Source organism: Phyllostomus discolor, chromosome 3, assembly GCF_004126475.2.
Source record: "Phyllostomus discolor isolate MPI-MPIP mPhyDis1 chromosome 3, mPhyDis1.pri.v3, whole genome shotgun sequence".
NCBI lineage: Eukaryota > Metazoa > Chordata > Mammalia > Chiroptera > Phyllostomidae > Phyllostomus > Phyllostomus discolor.
In genome coordinates this window covers 113,370,710-113,397,084 of record NC_040905.2, presented here as the reverse complement: position 1 = coordinate 113,397,084, position 26,375 = coordinate 113,370,710, and the positions used below count along the sequence as shown (strand labels likewise).

The window sequence follows — 26,375 nt, the reverse complement described above, 5'->3', positions numbered from 1 at the left end:
CCACTCACCTGGCTCCAGGGGGCGCTAGAGCAGCTGCTTTAGAGCGACACGTGGGAGAAGGGGAGGGTGGTCTGAACAGCGCGGAGTTCCCTACAGAGGAACAGCGTCTTACTCCACAAACTCCGAGGCCGAGGACGGGCAGCTAGAAGACTGGAGGCTCTGGCTGGCGAAAGAGAGAATGGAGGAATGGGTCCCCCAGGGCTAGGGAGGGTCGCGGTGAACGAGGTCCCGGGGACCGAGCGGGAGGAGAGGTTAGGCGTCCGGGCGACAGGCGGGCGCTTCGCCTCTGGAGCCCCTCAGGCTTTCACCAGCTAAGTGTCTAGGAAAGCCCTGCTGAGGCCCCTCAGCTCCCCACGCCAGATCAGTTCTGGTTCCCACATCACAAGGGGGTCGGAGAATGACAAGTGCCCAGTGGCTGTGCGAAGGACGACCACTGCACCTATGGACGAGGTCGGGACCAAGGGGCCAAGGCTGGACCGGACCCATGGGCGAGGGAGGGACCAATGTGAAATAAATGCTTTCCTATCCAGAATATTTTTATTTGTTTGACGTTTTACTTTGACATAATTCACACCTACGGAAAAATTTCAGGAAGTGTTCAAAGCATTCCCATGTATTCTTCACCCCCCAAATGTTAGCAATGATGCCAGCCACAGCAGCAATATTGATAATAATTAGATTTAGAAAAGAAATTTCCAAAAGAAAAATAAATTATGTAGTCAACCATGTGTAAAATTAGCTTACATATTTTTACTAAAAGAAATTTCCCTTCTCCCCTATTTACTTATTTACATCATGCCAAGTCATGGATTCTTATTTTATTCAATGTTATAGTCCATTATCATTTATTTTGAATCTCAAATTGGCCCAGGTTGGGACGGGGTCATTTGAAGGTTTCAATGAGAAGCAAAAGAAATTGCCTTCTGCTCCCAATTAAGATCCCCATTCACTAGTGTAGGAGATACCAATCAGGAGACCCCGGACTAGACGCAGGTACTGAGGCTCCGCCCAGGAAGTCGCCATCCAATCCTGGGCTTTCTCCACCTCTTTTGCGAGCTCTAGCCCCACCTCCCAGCGCGGATTGGTTGAGCTGCCAGCTCCACACCGCGCCGCAAGACCCGGAGAAGCGGATTTCGTTCCCCAAAAAGGGCTCTGCTGCGTAAGAAAACCGAGAGCTGGCTTAGGCGATCCCAAAGGCCGGTTCCCCCGAGGGGTGTCGCGCGCTCCCGACCACCCGTGTGACGGCGCGCGAGGGCGCGGAGCTCGCTCCCGAGTGTCATGTGGGGGCGGGGATCCGGAGCTCCGGTTGCGGTGGCCTGAGGGGCCTGGGCCGCAAGGTCGACGCCTGTGGCTGCAGTGGCCGAGGCCAAAGGACCTGCCGCAGCTCGGTCGCCGGGGAGGGAGGGCCCCGATGCCGTCGCCTTCTGGCCGGTGCCCGGTGAGGACGGGTCCCAGCGGGTCGGGGAGGGTTCCAGTTATGATACGGACGCGACTCTCCCGGCGGTCCCAACGGTTGCTGATGCTGGGAGTAGGGGGGGTCCCAGGCTCTGGGTTGCGGCGCTGAGGCCGCCTCCTTGTCCTTCACTCGAGATTCGCCGCCTTTCTCCTCACCCCTCCTTCCCGCACCCACCCCACCCTGGAACTGAGCCCTGACACCCGGTATGAGGGAGCCCCACATTCGCCCGTCTTCCCCAGCGGTGACCACTCCACGACATACTGCCTCCACTCTGGCACCCATCTTTGCAGCTCTGGAGGTACCAGTGACCTTGCACTTTTTGCTGTTCTTATATTCCTCATTCCACTTCTGACTATGTAGATTGTCCCCTGTGGCTTTCAAACTTTTTTCCAACTTACACTGAGAAATATATTTTACGTACAAACCCTGCACCTGTACATACAGATTAATGAAAGATAACTTTAAAGGGAGATGTTACCCTAATTTCACATTCACATTCTATTCTAGTCTAGCCCAGCCTAGCCTATTCTATTCTATTCTTTCCATTTCAAAAGACTATTGCTAAACTATGAAACTGATTTTGGGACCTATCCTGTGTGACCATAGTTCCAAACACTTGCTCTAACCATCAGTTTTTCACTTCCATTATTCCTTGACGTTGGTGGATGCTGAGCTGCGTAATCACAGAATCATGTGTAACCTTCAAAAGGGTATATTTTTATTATTTTGACATTTCTGTGTTTCAGGCCCAAGACCATTTCCAGGACTTGATTTGAATTTCCTGGTTTGATTCAGTCAGGTTTCTTGTGCTCGTCTTCCAAATCTTCCAAAACCCCATAGTCAGACTGGAGGAAGAGAAAGTGCGTGGGGCCTGAGCTAAATTGTGGAGGGGTGTGTGTGTGTGTGTGTGTGTGTGTGTGTGTAGCTTTTATAACAGAGATGGAGATGGTTTTTATTGGAGAGAGAAATGATTCAAGTAGAATTTTAGGAAGATTAACCTGTCAGTATTGCACTGCGTAGGGAGAATTGGAAAGACCAAGCTAGTGGAGAAGGCCATTAAGGACACAGTGGGGATTGTCGAAGTACTGAGGTGATGTGCACTGGAAGGCGTGGAAGATGGCCGGATAGAGTATAAAGAGAATGAGATTTGAGGACACAATAGGCCTGGTAAGGCAGGAGTTAAAAATAGCTAAGATTCTGATGGCGGATTTGGGGTTTAGGGGAGGGGAGTACCCTTGGCTTCAATCTCTCTATAATGCATCTCAGGGAACATTCACAATGTTGGTTGTCAGGACTTTGGAGGTGCTCTGGCATCTAGCAGGTAGACACTATGGATGCTGCTCAACATCCTTCATTGCACAGGACATCCACCACAACAGAGAATTATATGGTGCAAGGTGCCAGTGGTGCTGAGTTTGAGAAGCCCTGCTTTAAAATAGCAGCTCTGAATCTTGATCGCTGCCACCTACAAGCCCCCCCAAGAATAATGCCTGTATACCCACTCAGACTGGTGTGTATATAGAAGGGTTCACAGACTGGCCAGTGTGCATCTTTAACCCGCATAGCTCATTAGTGGCGAAAGGTGGGGGGACAGCAATTGGACTCATCCAGAAGCTTTAAAAATTTTTTTTTTAGCCCTGGCTGGTGTAGCTCAGTAGATTGAGTGCAGGCTTGTGAAACAAAGCATTGCTGGTTTGATTCCCAGTCAGGGCACATGCCTGGGTTGCAGGCCATATCCCCAGATATGGGGTGTGCTAGAGGCAGCCATACATTGATGTTTCACTCCCTCTCTTTCTCCCTCCCTTCCCCAGCTCTCTAAAATAAATAAACAAAATCTTTAAAATTTTTTTTAATTCCTTTTCTTTTTTATGTATTGATTTTAGAAAGTGAGGAAAGGAAAGAGAAAAAACATCAATTTGTTGTTTTATTTATTTATGCATTTGTTCGTTGACCTGGGATTGAACCCTCTACCTTAGTGTATTGGGAGGATGCTCTAACCAACTGAGCTGCCTGGCCAGGGCTCATCCTAGAGCTTTTTCAAACATCATGACCTTCTCTCCTCCCCTCCATTCTTCAGGACCACTATTTGGGCCTGGACAAAGAATTCCCTGTTCTTGTATGGTGACTTACAATTTATAGAAGAATTTCACATACAATATCTCATTTGCCACTTTTCCTGTTTCACAGGTGAAACCAGCCCAGAGAAGTGATGGGATTTGCCCCAGGTCTCCCACCTAGAAAGCCAGAGCTAAGGACCTAGGTATTGGCACCTGACAATGGGGGTTGTCCCTCTCTTGTGTGAAGGTAATTCTGTTGATCCACCGTCAGTTGCTGAGCCAGGCTCCACCTTCCAAGGTCTTACTGATCAGGGCTTGGACCCAGGAGTGTCACTTGTGTGTTGGGTTTACACCGATCCCTTTGTCACCACCAGAGGACAACATTATCAGAGCAGGCTATCTGAATACTGCCCTCAGATTGCTCTGTACCGCAGTTTTGCGGGAGGGGAGAGAGGGTAAGAGAGTGACCAACCAAAACTGTGAAGCTCTGGAACTTTCCATTTACATCTGCCTGACTGAAAAACACTCCAGATGCTCAAGAAATCTGTATTAAGTAAAAATTAAATGCTATGAAATAAATATATTAGGACCCAAGAATTTACCTCAAAACAATGACCATCCAAAGTAAAAAATGCTAATCTACCTAGAATAAATATATGTATAACAAATAGCAGTCTCATATGATAATACTCACTTTTATTACATGCAATAAAGATTGGTATAGCTGAAGTAATTTTTTAAATTGTGACTGGAACCCAAAGATGATAGGACCAATGACCAGGATAATTTAAAAAGTGGAGCCTTAGACCAAAACAAAGGAAATAAAACTCATGATTTCATACAGGTATAAAATGAACATGTGTGAAAGCTTTTACTCAATTCATGAACCAAGAAACCAGTAAGATCTTACAGTCAGTTGTCAAGAGAACCCAAAGAAGATTTTAGAAGACTAGATCAAGAATTTAGAAATGAATGTACAGATGGAGTCAAAATTGGTTTCTTCCCCAGTGGGAAGAATCATTTACATGTCTATCTTTATTTACATGGAGAGAGAGAATTTATTGTCTTTAGCCTAAGTTATTTTGCATTGTTATCAGTTCTTACTTTTCATTATTCTGTATAATGTACAGAGTTGTTAAAATAGCTCAAGCTATGGAAAGGCTAGATTCATATAACCTGGAAGGGTATGTTCTAGACAATGTGTAGTTTTCCACTGAAGAACAAATTTTCCCTACAGTCTCATAATCTCAATGAAAGGTATTTTTATCATGAAATAAGGCTGGTCTCATTAGTTTTGGTCTGATTATTTTCCTAGGTGCAGCAAGTGTATTAATTCACCTTATAGGCTTTTTTTTTTAAGTCTCATTCTTCTTCTTTTTTTTTAAGATTATTTATTTATTTTTAGACAGAGGGGAAGGGAGGGAGAGAGAAAGACAAACATCAATGTGAGGTTGCCTCTCACGCGCCCCCTACCAGGGGCTTGGCCCACAATCCAGGCACGTTCCCTGACTGGGAATTGAACTGGGGATGCTCTGGTTCACAGGCCAGCGCTCAATCCACTGCGCCACACCAGCCAGGGCACCTTATAGGCTTTCTTGAGTTTGCTTTGCTGGAAGTCTTCATAAGGAATCTCAGGTTGAATTTTTGAAAGTCTGGTGTTTGCTCTCCTGAGGCATAGAAACCATGCCCAGGAAGCTCTCTCTACCATATTTTACCCGTACTACTTATACATTTTCTCAAGTTCCTCTCTTTTTGAGGTGCCCACAACACTCCAGAGTATCTGAAACTTGTTAAATTGTTAAAGGATCATTTTTTAAAAGATGAAATCATGACTCTCCCACTGATATAAAGAGATGTTAATGATTTTATTTAACACATTAATGAGGGAATCTGTACAATGTGACAGATTTAAATGACATACATAAAACATTTTGTGTAGTACCTGGCACAAAAAAACCCTCAGATACTTCTTAAGTTGGTCACTTAGCTGCAGACCACCTATTTGTCAAGGGCATTTATTCCAGTGTGTCTCAAAGCACAGTTCATGGTCCACTAGTACCAAAGCCTCATGGAGTACTTGTTAGAAACCCAGATTCTTGAATCCCTCTCCAGAATTTTAGGTGTGAAATTCAGGCACCTGTATTTTTGTCAGATACCCTGGGTAATTCTTACAGAGACCAGAATTACACTTACAAATACTTAAAATAAAAACTTAATGAAAACTATATTTAGCTTCATTATATGGATGCTGTCTTTATATTCTACTTCATTTTTTAAAAGTTTAATTCATAGTTTTTGCAAATTAGATTTACATTTTTTTTTTTAGATTTTATTTATTTTTAGAAAGGGGAAGGGAGGGGAAAAGAGAGGGAGAGAAACATCAATGTGTGGTTGCCTCTTGTGTGCCCCCTACTGGGGACCTAGCCTGAAACGCAGGTATGTGCCTTGACTGGGAATCAAACCAGAGACTTTTGGGTTCGCAGGCCATCACTCAATCTACTGAGCTACACCATCCAGGGCCTATTCATTTTTTAAACACTGGTCTTAGGCAGGGTTTCTCAACCTTGGTACTATTGACATTTTAGACCAGATTCTTCTTTGAAGTGAGTGGGGTGAGAGGCTGCCCTGGGCACTGTGGGATAAGTAAAAGTAACCTTCCTGGCCCTTACCCACTAGTAGGGTAGTGGTGTGCCCTGCCCCCCCCCCCCAGTTGTGACAACCAAGGATGTCTCCAGATATTTGCCAAATGTTGCCCAGGGAGCAAGTCACCCTGACTGAAAACCACCAGTCTTAACTCACTATAGTGATACCTATGGCTGGAACTATTTTAACTTATTTTAAGAATTTAGGCCCTGAAGGCATACCCAGAAGGTTTGAATGCTCACTCTGGTCTGTCCTTTGCTGTCCTGTCCTTTAGGTTGGTCTCAGGAACCTAAAATTAAGCCTTATGTGCCTACTCTGTAATATCAAAGAACAGTAGAATTTTTTAAAAGATTTCATCCATTTATTTATTTTTAGAGAGAGGGGAAGGGAGGGAGAAAGAGAGGGAGAGAAACATTGACATGTGAGAGACCCAGACCAAAACCCAGGCATGTGCCCTGACTGGGAATCAAACCAGTGACCTTTCAGTATTCAGGCCAGCACTCCATCCACTGAGCCACACCAGCCAGGGCAAAGAACAGTAGAATTTAATTGATGGGGCTGTTTGGAAGATAATATGACATGATGCATTGAAAGTCCTTAGCTTAGTGTAGCACATAGCTGCTGTTTGATAAACATTAAATGTTGTAATCACAGTCCTTTAGACTCCTGAAGGATGTATCTGTCAGAATCCAACTAGGAAAACAGAAACTACTGTAAGATTTCAACTGGGAATTTCATTGCTCTTCCTGGTGGTAGAAGAGCCGAGAAGCCAAACAAGAATGGTGAGCATCCTCGGAGATGGACAGTGGTTAGATGCTGCCACCACAACCATGCCAGGGATCCAGGGCAGTGGGAGGGCAACCCTGCAAAGCCGGAGCAGACAGCCCTGGTGGGGCCAAATCAGGCAGGTGACCGTGGAGACACCCTGCTTGCTCTGCCCTCCAGTCTCCCACAGCACCCCCCGTTGGGCAGATCAGTTGGAAGCACTATGACAAACCACAAAATAGTTGGCCTGTAGGGATGCATCAGTGCAGCCGACAGCTTACTCTGAGGGTCTGGCCACAGCCCTGTTCCTGTTACCTCTGCAACTGGCATTCCTCACTTTAATCCCTGCACTGCCCCGTCTGCCCACCTTAGGAAGTCTCTGATCACCTATTTTCTCTGTCAACTTTCATTGTGTCTATAATTTTGAAACTTGGGTTTTCAAAAACCTATTTTTAGTTCATTTTAGACTTTTTAAAAATTGCAAAAATAGCACAAGGAATTCCCATATACCCATCAGCCAATCTCCCTGAATGTCAACATGTTACCTGATATTGTGCGGTGATCAAATCCAGGAAAACCCCACCAGTGCAACACTGTTAACCTAAACTATTGACCTTACTCAGATTTTACCACCTTTGCACCTAGCACCCTCTTTCTGTTCTGGACTCCCACATTGCATTTAGTTGTCATGTCTCCTCAGTCTCCTGCAAACTGGAACAGGTACTCAGCCTTTCCTTGCCCTCAATGACTTTGACAGTTTTGAAGTGTTCTGGTCAGTTGTTTTGTAGACTGTCCCTCCATGTGGCTTGTCTGACTAGAATAGGGGTGCATGTTTTGGGCAGGAGTATCACAGAGATGCTATTGTGTCCTTGTCAGTGCCTTTTATCAAGGACGTTATTGAGTAAATTTGTCTTTTTACTGGTTGACCTTGTGCACTTAAGGGGATGTCTGTGGGATTTCTTCACTGTCAAGTTACTATCTTTCCCTATGTAGTTAATAAACATCTTGTGGGAAATATCTTTGAGGCTATGCAAATCCCCGAACAGGGATTTTAATATACTTGATTTTTACTCATTTCTCTGTTCTATTGTTTATACTATTTATTTTCTTGTATGACATCATGTCATATAGGAATATTCCCTGCTTTTTCTATGAGTTACAGAGTTAAAAAGAAATCACCAAGCGAGAAGATACAGCTTATCTTTAAAGCATTTAATATTTTCCCACTGTAAAAAGAGTTTATGCACATTGTAAACCATTTTGAAAAAAAAGTGTAAGGAAAAAATAAATCACTATTCTTAATACTTTCAACATTTTGAGATATTTCTTCCTCGTTACTTATGGTTTATTTTAAGTCATGAATACATAAAGTAAAATTAGTCAGTAAATAAAAAGTATGACCGGAATCAAGAAGATTCAGAAGAAAAGCGAATTGGTAATGTCAGGGTCTCAGTGATACTGTGGGTTTGGTTTTTTTTAAAACTTAGTTTAGAAAAAATAGTGTTTGTTGAATTTGTTCATTGGATTCTGCTTCTTAACTAATAAGTTTTATAGATACAAGCATTTTCAGAATTCTTGAATTATTTTTGTGACACATTCAAACTCCCAAATTCTTGTTTTGGAAACATTGTTCTGTGCATTTAACTTTTACCAAGGATGCTGTAGATTCATTTTTATGGGGGCAACATCACCATCTTGTGGCCTTCACAAGTATTGCTGCTGAGGATTCAGATTTGTATTGTAACTGTTATGGGCCTAGGTTAGTTAGATAATGCTTTAGGACTCCACCTAGTCTGTAGGCAGGGGCTTACCACTTTAACATGCAGTAAAATAGCAAACAACATGTTGAACACAATGTGTGTACAACAGGAAATAAGGAGTTGTTAAAGGTACAATTACAAGAATATAAATAGCTGTGCACTGGTGTGGCAGGATTATGGGTGATTTATTAGTGTTTTGTTCTTAACATTTTAAAAATGTATTCTGTGTAGTCTTTACAATATAACACTAGCACCTTACAAAATATCTCAATACACAATTTATACTACCCCCCTCCTTTGATGAGGAAACCAAGCCCAGGAGTAAGAAGCCTGTTTATGGTATAGAAAACTGTTTTTTATCCAAGTGACCCTGGGAACCTGAGTTAACTATAAGAATTTATTTATTTATTTATTTATTTAAGATTGGAGAAGGGAGAAAGAAGGAAAGAAGCATTAATGTGTGGTTGCCCCTTGCGCGTCCCCTGCTGGGGACCTGGCCTGCAGCCCAGGCATGTGCCCTGACTGGGAGTCGAACTAGCAACCCTTTGATTTGTAGGCTGGCACTCAATCCAGTGAGCCACACCAGCCAGGGCCCTATAAGGATTTTTTAAATGGCATTATTGAGATATGATTTATATACCATACAATCCCTCATCTAATGTGTATATTCTAATGTTTTTAGTGTACTCACAGAGCTGTACAACCATCACCAGGACTAATTGTACATTTTCATTATCCCCAAAAGAACCCCCACACCTCTTGGTATCACTCCCTGATCTCCCCCACCCCCACAGTTCTATGCAACCACTAATCTGCTTTCTGTCTGTGTGGATTTGCCTTTTCTGGACATTTCATATGAATGAATCACACAATATGTGACCTTTGTGTCTGGCTTTTTTCACTGTGCATCGTGTTTTCAAGGTTCATCCATATTGTAACATGTGTCAGAACTTCATTCCTGTATTCCTAAATAAATGCCCTTGTCCAAATAGACCATGTGCAGGCGTGAACAAGGGTTTCGGAGGGAGAGCATGGTTTATGGACCGATTCTGCATGGTGGCCAAAGAGGAGAGTGTCTGCGGATGACCAGGGTGAGAAGGAAGGGTGTGGGCTGTCCTTGCAAAATTAAACCATTAAGGGAAGAAGGGGGTTTTGTTAGGTTTTGTTTTAGTATACAGGAGACCAAAAACCTTGATGGTCCAAATGCAAAGAACCAGTAGAGGCGCAGAGGTCTGGTGACCAGGGCGCAGGACGTGAATGGTAGAGACAGGGCTCCCCTGGGATATGGGGAGCCCTTGGCACCTGGGAGGTGTGCCAAGGGAAATGGATGAAGACACTTTATTCTCCAAATTAGGGTAAAATGTGTACACCTTTTTATCCAGAAAGTGAGGGGTTATAAGAGCTTATGAAGATATCTATCCCAAATGGACAAATTGTGAAACCTGAAATTGTAAAAATTCCGAATCGTGGAGGGACACCTGTAGTTAATCAGATGTTAGGTAAATGGGGCATTACTACATATAGTTGGTTACAGACTGTTTCTTTGCCTGTGTGGTAAAATAGACACAAAAATGTACAATTTAAGTCATGTTTAAGCACACAGTTCAGTGGCATTAAGCACATTCACAGTGTTGTGCCACCATCACCACCATCCATCTTGTCATTGTCCCAGACTTTGCCCTGTACCCCTCACACAACTCCCCACCCCCTCCCCCGCCTGTCAACCACCATTCGACTTTCTGTCTCTGAGTCTGATCACTCCAGCCAAATCGTAGAAGTGAAATCATATAGTATTTATCCTTCTGTGACTAGTTACTTCATGTTATAGGCTTTTTCTTTTTATTTTATTATTATTATTATTTTAGAGAGGGGGGAAGGGAAGGAGAAAGAAGGAAAGAAACACAGGTGTGAGAGAGAAACATCTTGTATACGCACAGACAGGGGACTGAACCTGCAACCTAGGCATGTGTCCTAATCGGAAATCCAACTGCCGAACTTTCGCTCTGAGGGACGATGCCCCAACCAACTGAGCCACACAAGTCAGGCCTCATGTTACATACTTTTTAATACATAACTCTCATTTGCTCTCCTTTATACTTAATATTTTTGTTTGAGTGTATTATACTTAATATACTAAATATTTTGCTCCTTAATATACTTAACACCTTCACAGCCCTTTAAGTGCAGCCATCTGAGGGATTGAATATTTGTGTAGCATGGCACCTGGATTTCAAAAGCACTTTGATATTGAATATTGCAAAACCATTAGTGTCATTCCATTCTTCAAAAAGCCAAAACCCATGAGGTTCAGTCACTTGCCAAGAACTGTGTAATAAATGTAAATAATCCTTCATCTTAGTGGCTTAAGTGACAGTCGTTTATTATTGATCAGCGTTTCGTGGGGTGGCTAGGCTTTCCCAGGCACCTTCATGTGGCTACACCCAGCTGGAGGGTCTGCTGGGCTGGACAGTGCAAGATGGTCTTCCTCCATTCCTGCAGTGCTCCAGTCCCTCTCGTGTGGCCGCTCATACAGCCCCCTTCCCTGTCAGTCTCAGGGCCATGTCCCAGCAGACAAGGACTCCAGACCCCTACAGTATTTCCGTGACACTCAACAAGTCACACAGTGAGTGACCAATCTGGGCAGGAGGCCAGTCCGGGTTCGAGACCACAGTGTAAAGGGGCCTACATACTTCACAGGAGAATTTGTGGTTGTTAAATGGTCTACACTTTAAGGCCCCTCAATGGCTGAGAATAGGAACTGTGAATCAAATCCAAACTCTAGTCCCTGGAGGTACCCAGACCTTTCCAGATGATGGTGAGCTATAGTTCAAGGTCTCTTGTTATACAAGGTCTTTTCCAGTACATGGGTCTCGAATTTAAACAGCAGTTTCTGTTGAGAGGATTGCAGTGTCCTGACTCGGGTGCGTACAGTTTCGGGGGAATTTTGAGTCCTTGCCATGCTCACCTGTGTTGGTCATGGCTGGTCCTGTCGACCCCAGCTGAGCAGGAGGAGGCAGGGCTTCAGCATCCTATGTCTGGGCCAGGCAGTTGGTGTGGGGTGGGGAGGGGGGTCAGGGGAGTCCCTGCAACCTCCAGTCCTGTCCAGCTGTGTGGCAGGGACCAACTGCCTGGTGCTGTAAGAATGTGCATGCTGGCTGGACAGTGACCTTACAGCTTTTGGGTGGCCTGAGGGGTCGGAAAGGCCATCTTGTGGAGGGGAAGGCCGGCTTCTCTATGCTTTTTCACCCTGTCGGTGGAGAGCACGGGCAACTCTCTGGGGCACAAGAAGGAGGCAGCATAGGGGGCCCACCATTTTCTTTCATCCCAGAGACCCCAAGGACCCCAGGGACCCCAGAGAGCCTGAGAGCCAGCAGGGCAGGTTGCTGGTGGAGGGACATGCACTGGGGCCGATCAGCATGGGAAGCCAGGTGGCCTGTAGGTGGGGCCTCCACTGTAACCCTTACCTGCCAGAGGGAATCTGCCTGAGGAGGTGCAAGAGGTGTCTGCTTCTGCCAGTACTGTCCCCAGAGTCCCCACCTGCCTCATGGAGTTGTGGTGGGAAAGGCAGGGCAGAGAAGGACAGCACAAGAATGAGGGATTAGCTTGTTTCGGAGCTGGACCAGGGTGCAGAGGCAGGACACAGGAGGTCAGGCGGGGTCTCCCAACCAGATGTCCCAGTACCTGGAGGATTTATTTTCCTGACTCACCCCGCCTCAGGGCTGAGCTTCGCTGCTGCTGGGGGCTGGGCAAGCATGGAACGCAGGGACTTCTGGGGAGGCAGCAGGATACTTGGAAACCCTAGGGCCCAGAGCTTGGGCTGACCAGGCCTTGAAGAGCTAAATGTGGCCACCAGCCCAGGGAACTTCTAAGTGGGTATGGGGAACCAGGAGGAATTGGAACTGCAGAACTTGGGGTGGAGGTGGCAGGTCACAGTGGAGAAACCAAAATACGAACGCAGGCAGCTGTCTTGAATCTGGGCTATTAGTGAAAGATGGGAAAGACCCCACAACCCACCCACCACCTACTCCCCTGAGAAGACAGAAAGACCATTCCACACTGGTGCCCCTGGGCCAAGTGTCCGGTACACCCTGGCCCATAGTTCATTCTTCCTGCCTCTCCAGGCCAGGGAGTCCTAGGTGACCACATATTCTTGAACAGCTTCACAGCCCTGTCCCCACCCAGCTGAGGCAGTGCCAGCACCAGCTCAGGTACGAGGTCACTGCACTCACAGAACCCCGGCACCTCCTGAGCTCTGGGGGGCCCCAGGCCTCCTGCCTGGGGTTGGGGCAGGATCTAGTTGTGAGTCCAGAGAGTCCCACCTCCCAGGGCCAGGGACTCTGGTCTGCAGAGTGTCAGGGTGGGAAGGTTCTGGGAATCCTGGGAGGGTCAATGACCTGAGCCCACGTCCCCACTGTCTGTCTCGGATGCTTGGCGCTCAGGAACACCAGGGACTGTTACCTGGACAAGGTACAGCAGGTGTCGGTCGTGTGAGGTTGGGCTCCAGATCTTCCTCAACAAGACTCCCAGCTCTGCTGCTTCCTGGCTGCATTAGCCGCCCTGGCCTGGCTCAGTGTCCTCATCTGTAAACTGGGTCAGTAACAATGGTAAACTTTTATAACACAGGGCCTGAAAGGTTAAATGGAAAAACCGTTGAAACACTTGGCCCCATCCTCAGTACCTTCAGGCCTCGATTCGTAGTAACTCAGTGATCAGTATCTTTATCCCCCAACAGTGCTGCCCTCTCCGCCTCCTGCCCCAGGAGCCCTGTGCTTGGCACATTTTACACTGGGGGCTGGGGGGAGTGAGGTTTGGATGGGGGAGGTGACACACTCACTGCTGCCAAGAGAGGAGCTGGCCAAGCAGAAGCAGCTGCCCAGGCTTCTCCGGCTGTGTCCAGGTCCGTGCCCATCCTGGTGCCCCGTCTGCCCAGTCTGCACCCCGGGTCCCTTCTGAGCCCCAGGCTTCACTGATGGGGGCTGTATCCTCTCTTAGGACAGAGCCCCTGGACTGCCAGCTCCCTTGCCAGGGAGGAGGAGTAGAAGTCCATCCACTGGGGCCTGAGTGCGGCCTGGGGGACAGGCTGTTGGTCCCAGGATGCCTCTGCCTGAGCCCAGCGAGCAAGAGAGTGAGAGTGTGAAGGCCGGTCAGGAGCTGTCCCCCGAGCCCCCTGGGACTGGCACTAATGTTATTCCTACAGCCCCTGTGAAGCTCAAGGAATTCTCTGATCTGGTTCTGCTAATGGCCTCCACTGAGAACGGGGGTGGGGTGTGCTCCCTGCCCAAAGGAGCAGACTGCATGACGTCCCTGGAGATGTCTGGCCCTGACACCCTGGCCAGGACCCTCCAGGCCCTGCCAGCAGAGGAGCAGGGAGGGCCAGTCCAGCCAAGCCCCCGGGTCTCCGAGCAGAAACACAACAAGCCAGATACAGGTGAGTTCCAGGCCTGCTACCCCTGGCCCTGCATGCTCAGACTTGGGGCACCACAAACCTCCCCCTCTCTTTCCAGTGCAGTGACTTTGGATGTCCCATTCCCTCTCTGAGCCACGCCTGCTTGTCTCTCATTACAAAGCTGTCCCAGGCTGGTGTGACAATCCTCATCCCTGTCCACCATCTCCCCCATCCCTCTGGTCCACATCCCTGGGTTCATGTTTGCTCTGTGTTAGCTAACCCAGCCTTCTCCTTGGTCTTAGCAGACCCCAAGCCCCTGGAGTTCCTGAGGACCCCATTCGGGGGCCGCCTCCTGGTGCTCGAGTCCTTCCTGTACAAGCAGGAGAAAGCCGTGGGGGACAAAGTGTACTGGAAGTGCCGAGAGCACACAGAGCTGGGCTGCCGGGGCCGGGCCATCACCCGAGGCTCTCGGGCCACAGTGATGCGGGGCCACTGCCACCCCCCTGATGAAGAGGGCCTGGAGGCCCGGCGCCAGAAACAGAAGCTGCGTGGTCCAGTCCTACCAGAAGGCTCTGGGGGTCCTGAGGTCCTCCGAGGCCAGGTGGAGGAGCCACCCAAGGGAGTGGGCCCATGGCCCTGCCCCAAGGAGCCAGAGCCTGCCCCTGGGCTGGTGCCAAGCATGCCGGCTCCAGAGAGGAGTGGAGGGCTGCAAGGCTTGTCGATGCTGAGCTTACCCTTCAAGAAACGCCGAATACTGAGGATCGGTGAGTGCATTTCGGCTGCTGCGTGCACCCCAGCTGGGGATCAAGCCCATGTCCTAGGCATGTGCTCTGACCAGCAATCAAACCAGCAACCTTTTGGTTACAGGATGATGCTCCAACCAACTGAGCCTTGCTGGCCAGGGCCCTTCTAGGATTTTCTGATGCAGCAGGGTCTGGTGTGGGGCCCAGAACCATGAGTTTTAATAGGCTCCATGTAATCCTGGTAACCCATGCAGTTTGGGAAGGTTGGCCTGGTGGGAGAATTTTGAGCTATGGGTTTCAGATTCAAGTTCCAGCCCCACCTCATGTAGCTGGGTAGCCTCACAACATTTGCTGAATTTCTGCAGTTTTGGGAACTTTGTCCTTAGAAGGGTGATAGCCTAAGTGTCAGGGGGATTAGATGTTTGGCATGTGGGAAGTACTCGGCACCAGCCTAGCGTGTGGTGGTAGCACTGAGTAACTTATAGATGGAATTTTTGTGCAGTTTTTATTACCTATAACTGGGAGGTGGGCTTGGTCCCAAAGATGGGTGTCTCCCAACCTGGAAAGGATTAAGGACTCGAGGATTAAAGGATTAAAGGCAGCTGCTGTGCTGGACACTTGGGGCTGGATGAGGGAGAAGGACTGGTTTTACATTGTGTGTCTTCATACCATTTGTATTTATGACATGTGCAAGTATCACTCAAAAATTAAATAAAAATGTCAAACAAACCTTAAGAAAAAGTATGGCCTGAAGTGACTGAGCACACAGGCTGTCTTCCTTCTGGGTGCATAACCTTGGACGTGGCCTTCTCTTTGACCACCAAGAGAGGAATTGCAGCCCCCAATTGGGTTGCTGGGTGAGGGGGCTCAGTGGGGTGCATTTGGACCAAGCCCACCTGGCCACCCATTCCACTAGCCGAACCGCCCGCCTCCTCCCCTTCTGCCAGTGTGACTGCCAGTTCCTCTTCCAGGCGAGCTCCCACCCTTCGAGTTCCTGAGGACCTGCTATGGGGGCAGCTTCCTGGTGCACAAGTCGTTCCTATACAAGCGCGAGAAGGCTGTGGGAGACAAGGTGTACTGGACGTGCCGAGACCACACACTGCACGGCTGCCGTAGCCGGGCCATCACCCAGGGCCAGCGAGTGACTGTGATGCGCAACCATAGCCACCCACCTGACATGGAGGGCCTACAGGCCCGGCGGCAGCAGGAGAAGACCATGAAGGTGCCGCAGGCCAGGCCAGCTGGTCCTGGGAGCCAAGTGGACAAGGTGCTTCAAGGCGTGGATGGCCTGCTCTACTGCAAGGCGCCCGACACCACGACTCTCACCAGGGCCCGTCCCAGAAAGCCCACAAAGCCCCAGGCCCTGCGGGGATCCCCTACCGAGGACCAGGACAAGGGCCCAGGTGAGTCCTCCTTACCCACTGACCAGAGCTGGGGCCCCATCAAGTCTTACTTCCTGAGGGCCTGGGAGGCAGGAGGGGGTAGCATCAGGCCTGGCCCAGCGTTTTCTGACCACCTACCCCATTTCTCTTAAGGAGGCCCTGAGTTCCTGAGTACCCCTCTTGGGGGCAGCTTCTTGGTGCACGAGTCCTTCCTCTACAGGCGGGAGAAGGCCGCTGGCGAGAAGGTGTACTGGACGTGCCGCGACCAGGCCCGAATGGGCTGCCGCAGCCGGGCCATCACCCAGGGCCAGCGGGTGACTGTGATGCGAAGCCACTGCCACCCGCCTGACCTGGTGGGCCTGGATATCCTGAGGCAGCGGGAGAAACACCCTGGTTCGGCCCAGCGGGGAATTTCAGGTAATTCAGATGCTGCAGGCCTGGGAAAAAGCAAGAGATCCAGTGAGTTAGCCTTTCCCTCTTGACCCTCCATGCTCCCTAGCAAGCACCCTCCCTTCCCTTGCTAAGAGCACTCTGGAAGGAGTTACAGCCCTCTCCTTGCTCTTCCCTTTCCTCACCTCCACTCCTTGACCACCACCTCACTGCATTTCCCGACCAGACCCCACCAGGCTCTGGGCGGCTGGGGGTGGTCCCACCGACTCAGGTGGCAGTCCTCACCCTCCTGCTCAGAGCAGCCCAGCTGCCCTGCAATCTCCACATGACCAACCCAGGCTCCCTTTTCTCTCCCTTCTCCCTTCTTTTTCTTAAGAGTTTGTAGCATTTATAAAGGAAGCTGATTGCACAAGGCCATTTTTACAGTGTGAGTGGGTAATACAGAGCCTAGTAACAAGGACATCTTGCAGACCTGGTGGTTAAAGACAGAAGGTGCTATTTTCGTGTAGTTAATCAACTACTTCTCTCCTCCAGCTGCTCTCCATAAATTTCTGTCACTGGCCCTAAGGGAGCACCGATGAGAGAGATACAGCCCCTCTCTTGTCAGCCTTGTCCACCTGGTCAGCCCCACACGGTGCAGCGCTTGGGCTCTCACGGTCACAGTGATGTAAATGTTCCTGTCCTCATCTTGCTAAGAAGAGCAACTTCGGCCCAGTTCTTTATTCATGTCAGAGAGACATCTGCCTCTCCTTCAGGGGTTACCCATTGTACAATTTTCTGAGTTACCTGAGTCACCTCTGGAGTCTTTTTGGCCCTAAAGTTCTCTGAAGCTTGCGATCTCTGATTATATTTCTTCCTGACTGTCTCCCCCCCACCCTGCCCCATTTCCTTGTAACTTCTGTGTACATGGAGACAAAGCTACAAGGCACACAGCAGCCCTGCCCTATCCTCGCCCCCAATTCCCACCCTGAATAACCACTCTGGGCTCTTTCCCTTGTTTCTTAGAGTATCTGCTGCCCTATTTCTTGAAATTTGCTTCTACCACTATGACTGCTTTTTCAACCTCTTGTTGACTTCCAATGAAAGAAAGAATTGGTTTAAAAAAGAGAGAGAAAATATGACTTCAGCTGTTACCTGCTGCCCCCATCCTTTCAATGAAGTTACTGCAGTTTCTGTTTTTGCTTATATAAACCTGTTCACGCTGAGCTGGGAACGTGCCGCCATTGTTTCCTCCTCACACAGGGCTTTGTTTTCCGGGCAGTCCAGCAGCTGCTTCATTTGTCAGCCTGGTGTTCTGCATGCCCCTCACTTCTCTTCTTCACACACCACTTCCTTTCCTCATCCAGCGGCAGACAACTCCAGGTCTTTTTGCTCCAGTCTGACTGGGGCCCTGCCTCACCATCTCCCTGTGGTCCCCTAGCCGGACCCTCATCTCTAGGTCTCTCTTGCTCTTGCTTGGTGTACCCCCTTGTCATCTGAAGTCCCTCCTCTAGTCACTCCCCTAGCAAGAATTCCTGGAGGCCACACTGTTCAGACCATGCATATCCGAAAGCCTCTTGATGGAGAGTGTGGCCATCTGCGGAGCCCCAGGCTACATGAGTCCTTCTGCAAATGTTTGGTCTCTGTTCTCGAATGACACAGCTTTCTGAGGACTGATCCTGTGCAAGTAGTAATGCGTCTTGGTTTGAAGCTTTAGGTTGAGTCTGCATCCCTGGGCTGGTCAGTGTCCATGGGAAGAACTTCCTACAGTGGTCTATGGCTGGCTGCGGGCGTTCTGGGACTTGGGCAGGGAAAATAAGCGACAAGTGTCATGTTCCAGCTGCAGACCTCCACTTCCTCTTTCCGCACCCCAAAGAGTCTTTCTTCCCAAGGCACAGACACCCTTATGTCATTGATCTTCATACAAACACCTCACACCCAGCCCCCCTGTGTAGCACTGCCCTAGACCCCACCTTCTGAGGGACCTCAGACCTCCCAGACTTGTCCACAAGACTCCACTGTTCTCAGTGGCTTCCCCGTCAGGCTGGTTTGCCAAGTCTGTAACCGCACCTGCCCCTCCATACCCCAGCCTCTCCCATTCTGTCAGCATCTCTGCTCTACTGCCCTGTCCCCTCCTCTCCAGATTTCTGCCCCATACTCTGAGCCTTCATCATCCCTCAGGCGACATTTCCACTGGGTGTGGTGCCGGAGGAACAAAAACATGCCCTGAGGTCAGCTAGCTCCTTTCCACATCCAGATAACCTCGACCCAGCCCCCACCCTCTCCAGGGCTTTCTCACCCCCCCACCCCCCCACCCCCGCCCCATGGCTCCTGCTGTTCTCTGCTGTGGGGAGACAGATTTCCCAGTTTGTCTCCAGCTCTTCTGTGTGTTCCCTGGATGGAGGGGAGGGAGTCCTTTGGGCAGAAGGGTTTGGCCACCTCCCTCTCAACACATTCAAGACCTGGCTCACTCTATTGCTTACCTCCTCCTGCTGTCCTCGGGTCAAATCCCCACTTAGCCCAGCTCCCTGGAGAGTCTACTCTTCTCTAACCCAATTCCCTGCTGCAGGAAAGCAGAAGGTGCCACACACAGTACCCATGTCACTGTTGATTACTTGTCCCCCAGAGGAGCTGTCCACTTACTCCTCCAGTGCATCAGGGACCGCACGGCCTGGTGGGCATCCCATCACAGGGCCCCGGGATAAGCGAGTGCATGGAGTAAAGACACCCTCTTCCCATAGGCACCATGAGATGGGGGGAGAGCCCTCTGCCTTCAGCGGCCTCCACCTCACAGTCTCCCATCTCCCCGACATGCCAGACTCCGGAAAGTAGCCCCCAGGACCTGAAGCTAGGCTGGGTTTAACACTCCTGGCCTGTGGGTGTCGGTGCCCTGGGCTCTAGGGCCTCCTGCTATCAGGAGGTGGGAGCAGCATGGGAGGGCTTGTGGAGGTCACTCCAGGAGCCGAGCTGCTCTGGCTCTGAGAATAGAGCACCCACCACCTCACTGCTCTGCTCCAAGGCCCAGGCTCCAGGCTTTCCCTCCACTGACTGCTGCCCCTTTTTCCCCTCTTTCCCCCCAGGAGGCCCTGAGTTCCTGAGGACCCCTCTGGGGGGCAGCTTCCTGGTGCACGAGTCCTTCCTCTACAGGCGGGAAAAGGCTTCCGGCGAGAAGGTGTACTGGACGTGCCGAGACCAGGCCCGCATGGGCTGCCGCAGCCGGGCCATCACCCAGGGCCAGCGGGTGATGGTAATGCGCAGGCACTGCCACCCACCGGACCTGGGGGGCCTGGAGGCCCTGAGGCAGCGCGAGAACTCCCCCAGCCGAGCCCAGAGGGAAGGTTCAGGTGTGGGTTGGCACTGGGCTCTGGGCTCCCTGCTGACCTGGCTGGCCCCGGGGCCAGCCTCAAAACACAGGCTGAAGGCTGCCTGCTAGGACCTTTCGTACATGGCCCATGTCCAGTGGGGTCCAGCCAGACACATCAGTCCGTCCATGTGGGCTGTGAGTTCCCTGAGAGCAGAGGCTGCATCTGGGCTCCTCATTCACGGTGCTGGTCCCAGGCTGAGATGGGCTGTCAGTGGGAGAAACCCACTCAGACCATTGAAGAAAAAGGGGTGGGCCAGGGTGGCATTATTAGCCAGTACAGGAAGTGCTTGGCACCCATTTATGGGGCAGTGTGCCCAGACCTTGGGGGCCCTTTGTCTCCACTCTCTGGGTCTCTCTTAGGCCTGTTTTCCTCTGCCTCCTCTCTCTCTTCAACTGCCACCCTCCCTGCATTTGTCTCTGGCCACCCCAAACCCAACATTGCTTGACCTTTCAGTTAAGGTCATAAGACACAGAGTTGATTGGTTGCCAGCTGGCCAATAGGAGGGTGGACGGGGAGTTGGGAGGTCCCTGCTGCACATGGTTCAGACCAGCCATGGGCCTCCCCAAATATTCCAGCTCAGCCCCTGACCTGGGGTGCTTGCCAGGAAGTGTGGAGTCCAAGCCAAGTCAGGAGAGGCCAGCAGGAAGCTCGAGATTTGGGCGGCTGCAGAGCCAACCTCCCCAGGCAGCACTAGCACCCTTAGAGACAGCAGTCTCCACTTGTAGGTGTCAGAGCTATGGGCCCTAGGCCGGTGACCTGAGCTTTGGTCCCCAGGGCCCTGAGGCACAGACAGGGGTAGTAACCAGCGTACTACAGGGGGTGGGGATGACAGTTTCCTGGTTGGAGCAGGCTAGTGGGAAAAAGGCAACAGGCTCCCTCCCTGGCACCTAGGCTCCTGCCCCTGCTCCCAAGGTTTGGCCCAGGCACTCTACTCACAGCACTGTGTTCCTTCCAGGAACCCCCCAGCCTCTGGAGTTCCTGAGGACGTCCCTCGGGGGGAGGTTCCTGGTATACGAGTCCTTCCTCTACAGGAAGGAGAAGGCTGCCGGTGAGAAGGTATATTGGATGTGCCGGGACCAGGCCCGGCTGGGCTGTCGCAGCCGGGCCATCACCCAGGGCCAGCAGGTGACTGTGATGCGCAGCCACTGCCACATGCCTGACCTGGTGGGCCTGGAGGCCCTGAGGCAGCGGGAGAAGCTCCCCAGTGCGGCCCAGCAGGAGGACCCAGGTACAGACAGGGATGGGGGGCAGAGGAGGGGTACAAAAGCCCGTGTGATCTTGGTCTCCACCAGCCCAAGGTTCAGACACCTCAGGGGACACACACTGTCTTGGGAGCTTTGTGCCCTGGCCTTTCTGTCTTTCCAGAATCTTCTATCTGTCCTCTTTTCTGGCTTCTTCTCCTGAACTGGAAAACACACTTAAATCTATCACATCCTTAAAAACAAACTACCATTTTCTGTATCTTTTATTTTGAGGTCTTAACTTTTTAATGATTATAGTCTCTTTTGAAAATCTGATGAAAAAATATAGACCACCCCGAAGACTGAACTAAGGTATGTGCCCAAGCACAGGCAAACACTCCTGTAAATTTTGCAAACAATTAACTGTGTTGAATTGAAATGGTTTCTCTTCACATAAACAGAATATAAAACCAGTCTTTAGAAAGCATTGTGTGTCTCACATGAATTCATGTAAATATGAAGGCCCACATCTTATAAAATACAGAAATGAATCCAAGTTGTATAAAACAACCAAAAGAAACTTGATTTCTGCTTAAAACATAAAAGAAGATTTCCAGGAGTTTCAATAGGAAGTGGAAGTTGTGGAGTGCCTTCAGCATGGTAAAGGGCAGATCATCTTTGGTATCTGGTGGATTCCCAATCTTTTTGAGGACAAGGGCAGCCGACTGACTCTTGGGATCTCATACAGCTTATTGTCCCAGGCACAGGTGGTTTGGGGCTTCTGGGGAACTCCCCAGATCAGCATCATTCTACTGGTTTTCTTTATCCTTAGGCCTTGAGGTCTTCATTACAAGGTATGTGTCACTGGCTCTAGCAGCTTCAACAAGAAAAGAGTTATTAATCCACGTTTTCCTTTTTTTTTTTTCTTCAGAAAGGATAATTCAACTGTGCTTCAAGACTTGTTCTCCTGAAAGCCAGCAGATTAATGGGTAATTGTATTAGTTATCTAATGCTGTGTCACAAATTGCCCCAAAACTTAGTGACTTAAAATGACAAATATTTACTGTCTTACACAGTTTCTGTAGGTCAAGATTTCAGGAGTGGTTGGGCCGGGTGCTTCTGGATCAGGGTCTCTCATAAGGTCCAAGAAAAGATGTCAGCCAGGGCTGCTGTCTCCTCAGGGCTTGAGTGCAGCTGGAAGAAGTAGCTCCCAGCTGATCCATTCACTCACATGACTGTGGGACTCAGCTTCTCACCATACAGACCCCTCCACGGGGCTGCTTGAGTGTCCTTAAACATGACAGCTACCTTCCCCCCAAATGAGTGAAAGAGCAGAACAAGAAGAAAACCGCCAACAATAGCAGAGTCCATATTCTTCCCAAGTGCACATAGAACATCCTCCAGAATAGACCATATCTGAGCCATAAAACAAGACTCCATAAATTTAAGAGGATTGAAATAATACAAAGTGTGCTATCTGACCACAGTGGAATGAAACCAGAAATTAGTCACAGAAAGAAATTTGGGAAACTCACAAATATGTGACAACTAAACAACATACTTCTAAATAATCAATGACTTTAAGAAATCACGAGGAAAATTAGAAAACACTCTGAGATGAGCTTTGGAGACACAGCACACAAAAACCTCCCGGGGTGCACCGAGCATGCTTAGAGGGCAATTTATAGCTGTAAATGCTATGTTAAACAACAAAAATCTCAAATCTACAACCTAAACTCACATATTAAAACACTAGGAAAAGAACAAAGTAAAATAAAGTAGAGGAAGGAAATGATAAGCATAAAAATAGAAATTAATGAAATGAAGAAAAGAAAGTTAACAAAACCAAAAGTTTGTTCTTTTTTAAAATTTTTAAATTTATTTTTAGAGAAAGGGGAAGGGAAGGAGAAAGAGAGGAAGAGAAACATCATGTATGCTTGCCTCTCAATGGCCCCCACTAAGGACCTGGCTTGCAACCCAGGCATGTGCCCTGACTGGGAATCGAACCGGCCGACCCTTTGGTTTGCAGCCTGCACTCAATCCACTGAGCTACACCAGCCAGGGCAAAAGTTGGTTCTTTGAAATGATCAACAAATTTGACAAACCTTTAGTTAAATCGACCCAAAAATATTTTTTAAATATCAAGAAAACTCAAATTATTAAAATCATGAATAGAAGATGGGACATTACTCCCTACCTCACAGGAAAGAAAAAGGATTTTAAGGGAATACTATGAACAATAGCATGCCAACAAAATAGATAACTCAGATGAAATGAAAACAATCCCTAGAAAGACAAGCTCAAGAAGAAATAGAGCCCTGACTGGTGTGGCTTGGTTTGCTGTTGTCCTGCCAAAGCAAAAGGTCACTAACTTGATTCCCGGCCTGGGCACATCCCTGAATTACAGGTTCAGTCCCCGGTCAGGGCACGAACAAGAGGCTACTGATTAATATTTCTCTCCCTCTCTTTCTCCCTCCTTTCCCCTCTCTCTAGAAATACATAAATAAAATCTTTTTTAAAAATTTTTAAAGATTTTATTTATTGAGGGAAGGGAAGGAGAGAGAGAGAGAGAGAGAGAGAGAGAGAGAGAGAGAGAAATGTGCAGTTGCTGGGGGTCATGGCCTGCAACCCAGGCATGTACCTTGCCTGACTGGGAATCGAACCTGCGACACTTTGGTTCACAGCCCGTGCTCAATCCACTGAGCTACGCCAGCCAGGGCTTTAAATAAAATCCTTTTTAAAAATAAAAAGAAATAGAAAATCCGAGTAGACCTATATAATAAGAGATTGAATTAGTAATTTTAAAACTTCCCACAAAGAAAAGCCTAGCCCCAGATGAATGATTTCATTGGTGACTTCTACAAACATTTAAATAATGAACACCAGTTCTTCACAAATTCTTCCCAAAAATAGAAGAGGAGGGAGAGGACTTTTGGGGTAGTGAAAATGTTCTGCAAGTAATTATGGTGATAAATGCACAATCCTGTGAATATACTAAAGCCATCAAATTCTATACTGTAAGTGGGTGAACTATATGGTATGTGAATTATAACTCAATAAAGCTGTTTAGGAAAAGAGGGGAAAATGCCACCATAGCTTTATGACTGATGCCTCACCGCTTCACTGCTGCTTTACTCTGTTCGTTAGAAGCCAGTCACCTTGCCCAAGGGAGAGGAATCACACTCTTCCACTCGGAGTGAGAAATATCAAGGAATTAGAGAACATTTTCTAACCCTATCTCAGTAACAGAGGAGAATTGTTTTCTGACCAAGAATCTTGAAAAGGCTTGGCAGCTCCCAGGGCAGTATTCGGGCCCCCGCAGACATGCTGGTGCTTCCTCCCAGGGCACTGTAGTGCACAGAGTCGGGAATTCCCAAGTTTCATGGCAGTGGAGTAATCTCAGTTCTGAAGGGACTGGTGTGATGTATGTATATGTGTGTGTATAGAAATGTTCTCATTGATGGTTTTCTCTAGGGAAAAAGTATTACAGGAATCCTTAACTTTCTCTTTTCCCTATTTCTGCCACTTTTGGGTTTTTATGATGAATGTGTGTTTCTTTGTAATCAGAAAAGTCAAAGATATAAAACCCAACAGTGATTCTCAGTGAAGCCAGTCTCCTCTCCAACTCAGAGGAACCTCATGTGTCTCCAGCTTCAAGGATGTTCCACATCTACACGGGACCCCGGCATCCCCCACCCGATTAGCTTCTGCTGGACAAAAGCCCTTTTCCACTCTCTGAAAGCATCAGCAGCCTTCACGCTTCCTCAAGAGGCCTCTCAGGAGGAATGCTCTGGTGTCGTCTTCGTGCAAGCAAACAAAAGTGCCAGAAGCTGGCAGCTGACAGGTGTGCGTGACGTGGGGAAGGCCTGACCTCCAAAAGATCTGAAGACGCATCTTTTGACAAAGTCACTCTTCCCTGTCTGCCACCCCGAGCCACGAATACCCATCTGTTTTCAGAGCACGAGACTTTGCCAAGGACTTTCCAGTCAGGTGTGGCCCTGCTTTGGCCAAGGAACGTTTGGGGAACTTTCTGCTTTTTGGAGCTGAGCTGAGCTGCCCTACCCAGCTCCAGCCACTCAGGTGTTTTCTAGACAGGTGCCAGGTGGGTCTCTGTGCCCCTTGACTGCCTGTTGTTGGGGTGCAGTGATCAGAGCAACAGCAGGCCAAACAAGAGGCCCCATTACACGCACTGCCCAGCTTTCTTTCCCTCACCGTTTTCCACCTTGAGCCCAGTGTCCGTGATCCCCACAGCAGGTGTTGTTCCCGGCAGTGGGGACCAGCCCGGATGTTTGCAGAAAGCCAGCATGGGGCAGATTTAGCCTGGCTGAGGCCAGCAGTGTCCTGGATCACCCAAGTTTGTCTGACGCAGGAGGAGAGGCAGAAGTGAGGTTCTTTCTCTCTGCAGGTGACACAGCAGAGACCTGCCCTAGCAGGTCCAGGGGAAGCAGGCTGATGTTCCCCTGGGAACTCCAAAGACTGCTGCTTGCTAACAAATCTTCATCTTCGACAGTGAGGCTCCTTTCCCCCATTCTGTAATTGCAGAGGGAGCGCACATGCAGGCTCTTTCTCTCCCGGCAAGCCGACCACAGAGCCTGCCATCCCACCATGGGACAGTGACATCTTGGATGCCCCTCACTGTCCCTCTGCTTGTTCCTTTCCCTCAATAAACCTTATTTTATATATCTCACTATGCAGAGTTGGTGTGTGTGTTCACATCCCCTTTGCAACAACAGCTGGCTATCACAGAGCCACACACTCCAGATGTCTCAGTAGCATGTGGTGGGAAAGCTGGACTTTGGCTTAGTTCCCGAGGATGGGGAACCTGACACAGGCCTGAGGTGCCTGGTATGAAGCAGTCAGCCACAGCCATTGCCACCTGCAGAGCCTGTACTCTTCTACCCGTTCTGCAGCCTCCCCAGTGGGGCCTTCAGGCCAGTAACTTCCCTGGTCCCAAGTCCCACGGCTGTCACCTTGGCTGGGCTCTAGGCACCCAGAAGTTGAGGTTCAGTGTAAAAAGGATCAAAAGAGGACACAGGGGCCAGTGCATTTCTTCTCCAAACCTGCTTTTACCTTAGAGGATAGATGGATGGTCCATGTTACTTGGACTGAGGACACCCAGATGGACATAAATTTGGACACCCTCGGCGACTGGAAGTGTCGTTCTCCTAAGTCTCCTAATGATGGAGCAGATGTCCCCTGCTCCATCACTGTTACAAAGTGCACAGGGCAGACCCCTCTCTTGGAAGCTGGCCCCTCCGCAGGCAGCAG

The 26,375-nt window shown here is 49.1% G+C and overlaps 1 protein-coding gene across 11 annotated transcripts; it reads left to right on the top strand.

Moving 5' to 3' along the window:
- The first annotated feature begins 1,059 nt into the window (after positions 1-1,059).
- On the top strand, positions 1,060-25,797 carry FLYWCH1 (FLYWCH-type zinc finger 1). Of its 11 annotated transcripts, XM_036019943.1 has the most exons (11): positions 1,166-1,438; positions 3,644-3,760; positions 13,121-13,272; positions 13,674-14,109; positions 14,370-14,831; positions 15,782-16,213; positions 16,346-16,609; positions 19,642-19,905; positions 20,882-21,154; positions 22,039-22,096; positions 24,675-25,797. In XM_036019943.1, the coding sequence occupies exons 4-11, from the start codon at positions 13,776-13,778 to the stop codon at positions 24,712-24,714; spliced, it is 2,127 nt and encodes a 708-aa protein (XP_035875836.1). In that variant the 5' UTR covers positions 1,166-1,438; positions 3,644-3,760; positions 13,121-13,272; positions 13,674-13,775; the 3' UTR covers positions 24,715-25,797. The 11 variants fall into 11 exon arrangements, with proteins under 11 accessions (XP_028366121.1, XP_035875838.1, XP_028366095.1 ...); XM_036019941.1 differs by lacking the exon at positions 13,121-13,272; XM_028510320.2 differs by lacking the exons at positions 1,166-1,438; positions 3,644-3,760; positions 13,121-13,272 and adding an exon at positions 1,060-1,159 and having other exon boundaries at positions 14,373-14,831.
- Positions 25,798-26,375: the final 578 nt, after the last annotated feature.

What these genes read in the sequence shown, in the direction of transcription:
- FLYWCH1 (XM_036019945.1), top strand. Translation starts at nt 13,776, where the DNA reads ATGCCTCTGCCTGAGCCCAGCGAGCAAGAGAGTGAGAGTGTGAAGGCC. An exon ending in ACACAACAAGCCAGATACAG is followed by an intron (nt 14,110 to 14,369) that starts GTGAGTTCCAGG and finishes CCTTGGTCTTAG; the next exon opens with CAGACCCCAAGCCCCTGGAG. An exon ending in AGCCCAGAGGGAAGGTTCAG is followed by an intron (nt 19,906 to 20,881) that starts GTGTGGGTTGGC and finishes TGTTCCTTCCAG; the next exon opens with GAACCCCCCAGCCTCTGGAG.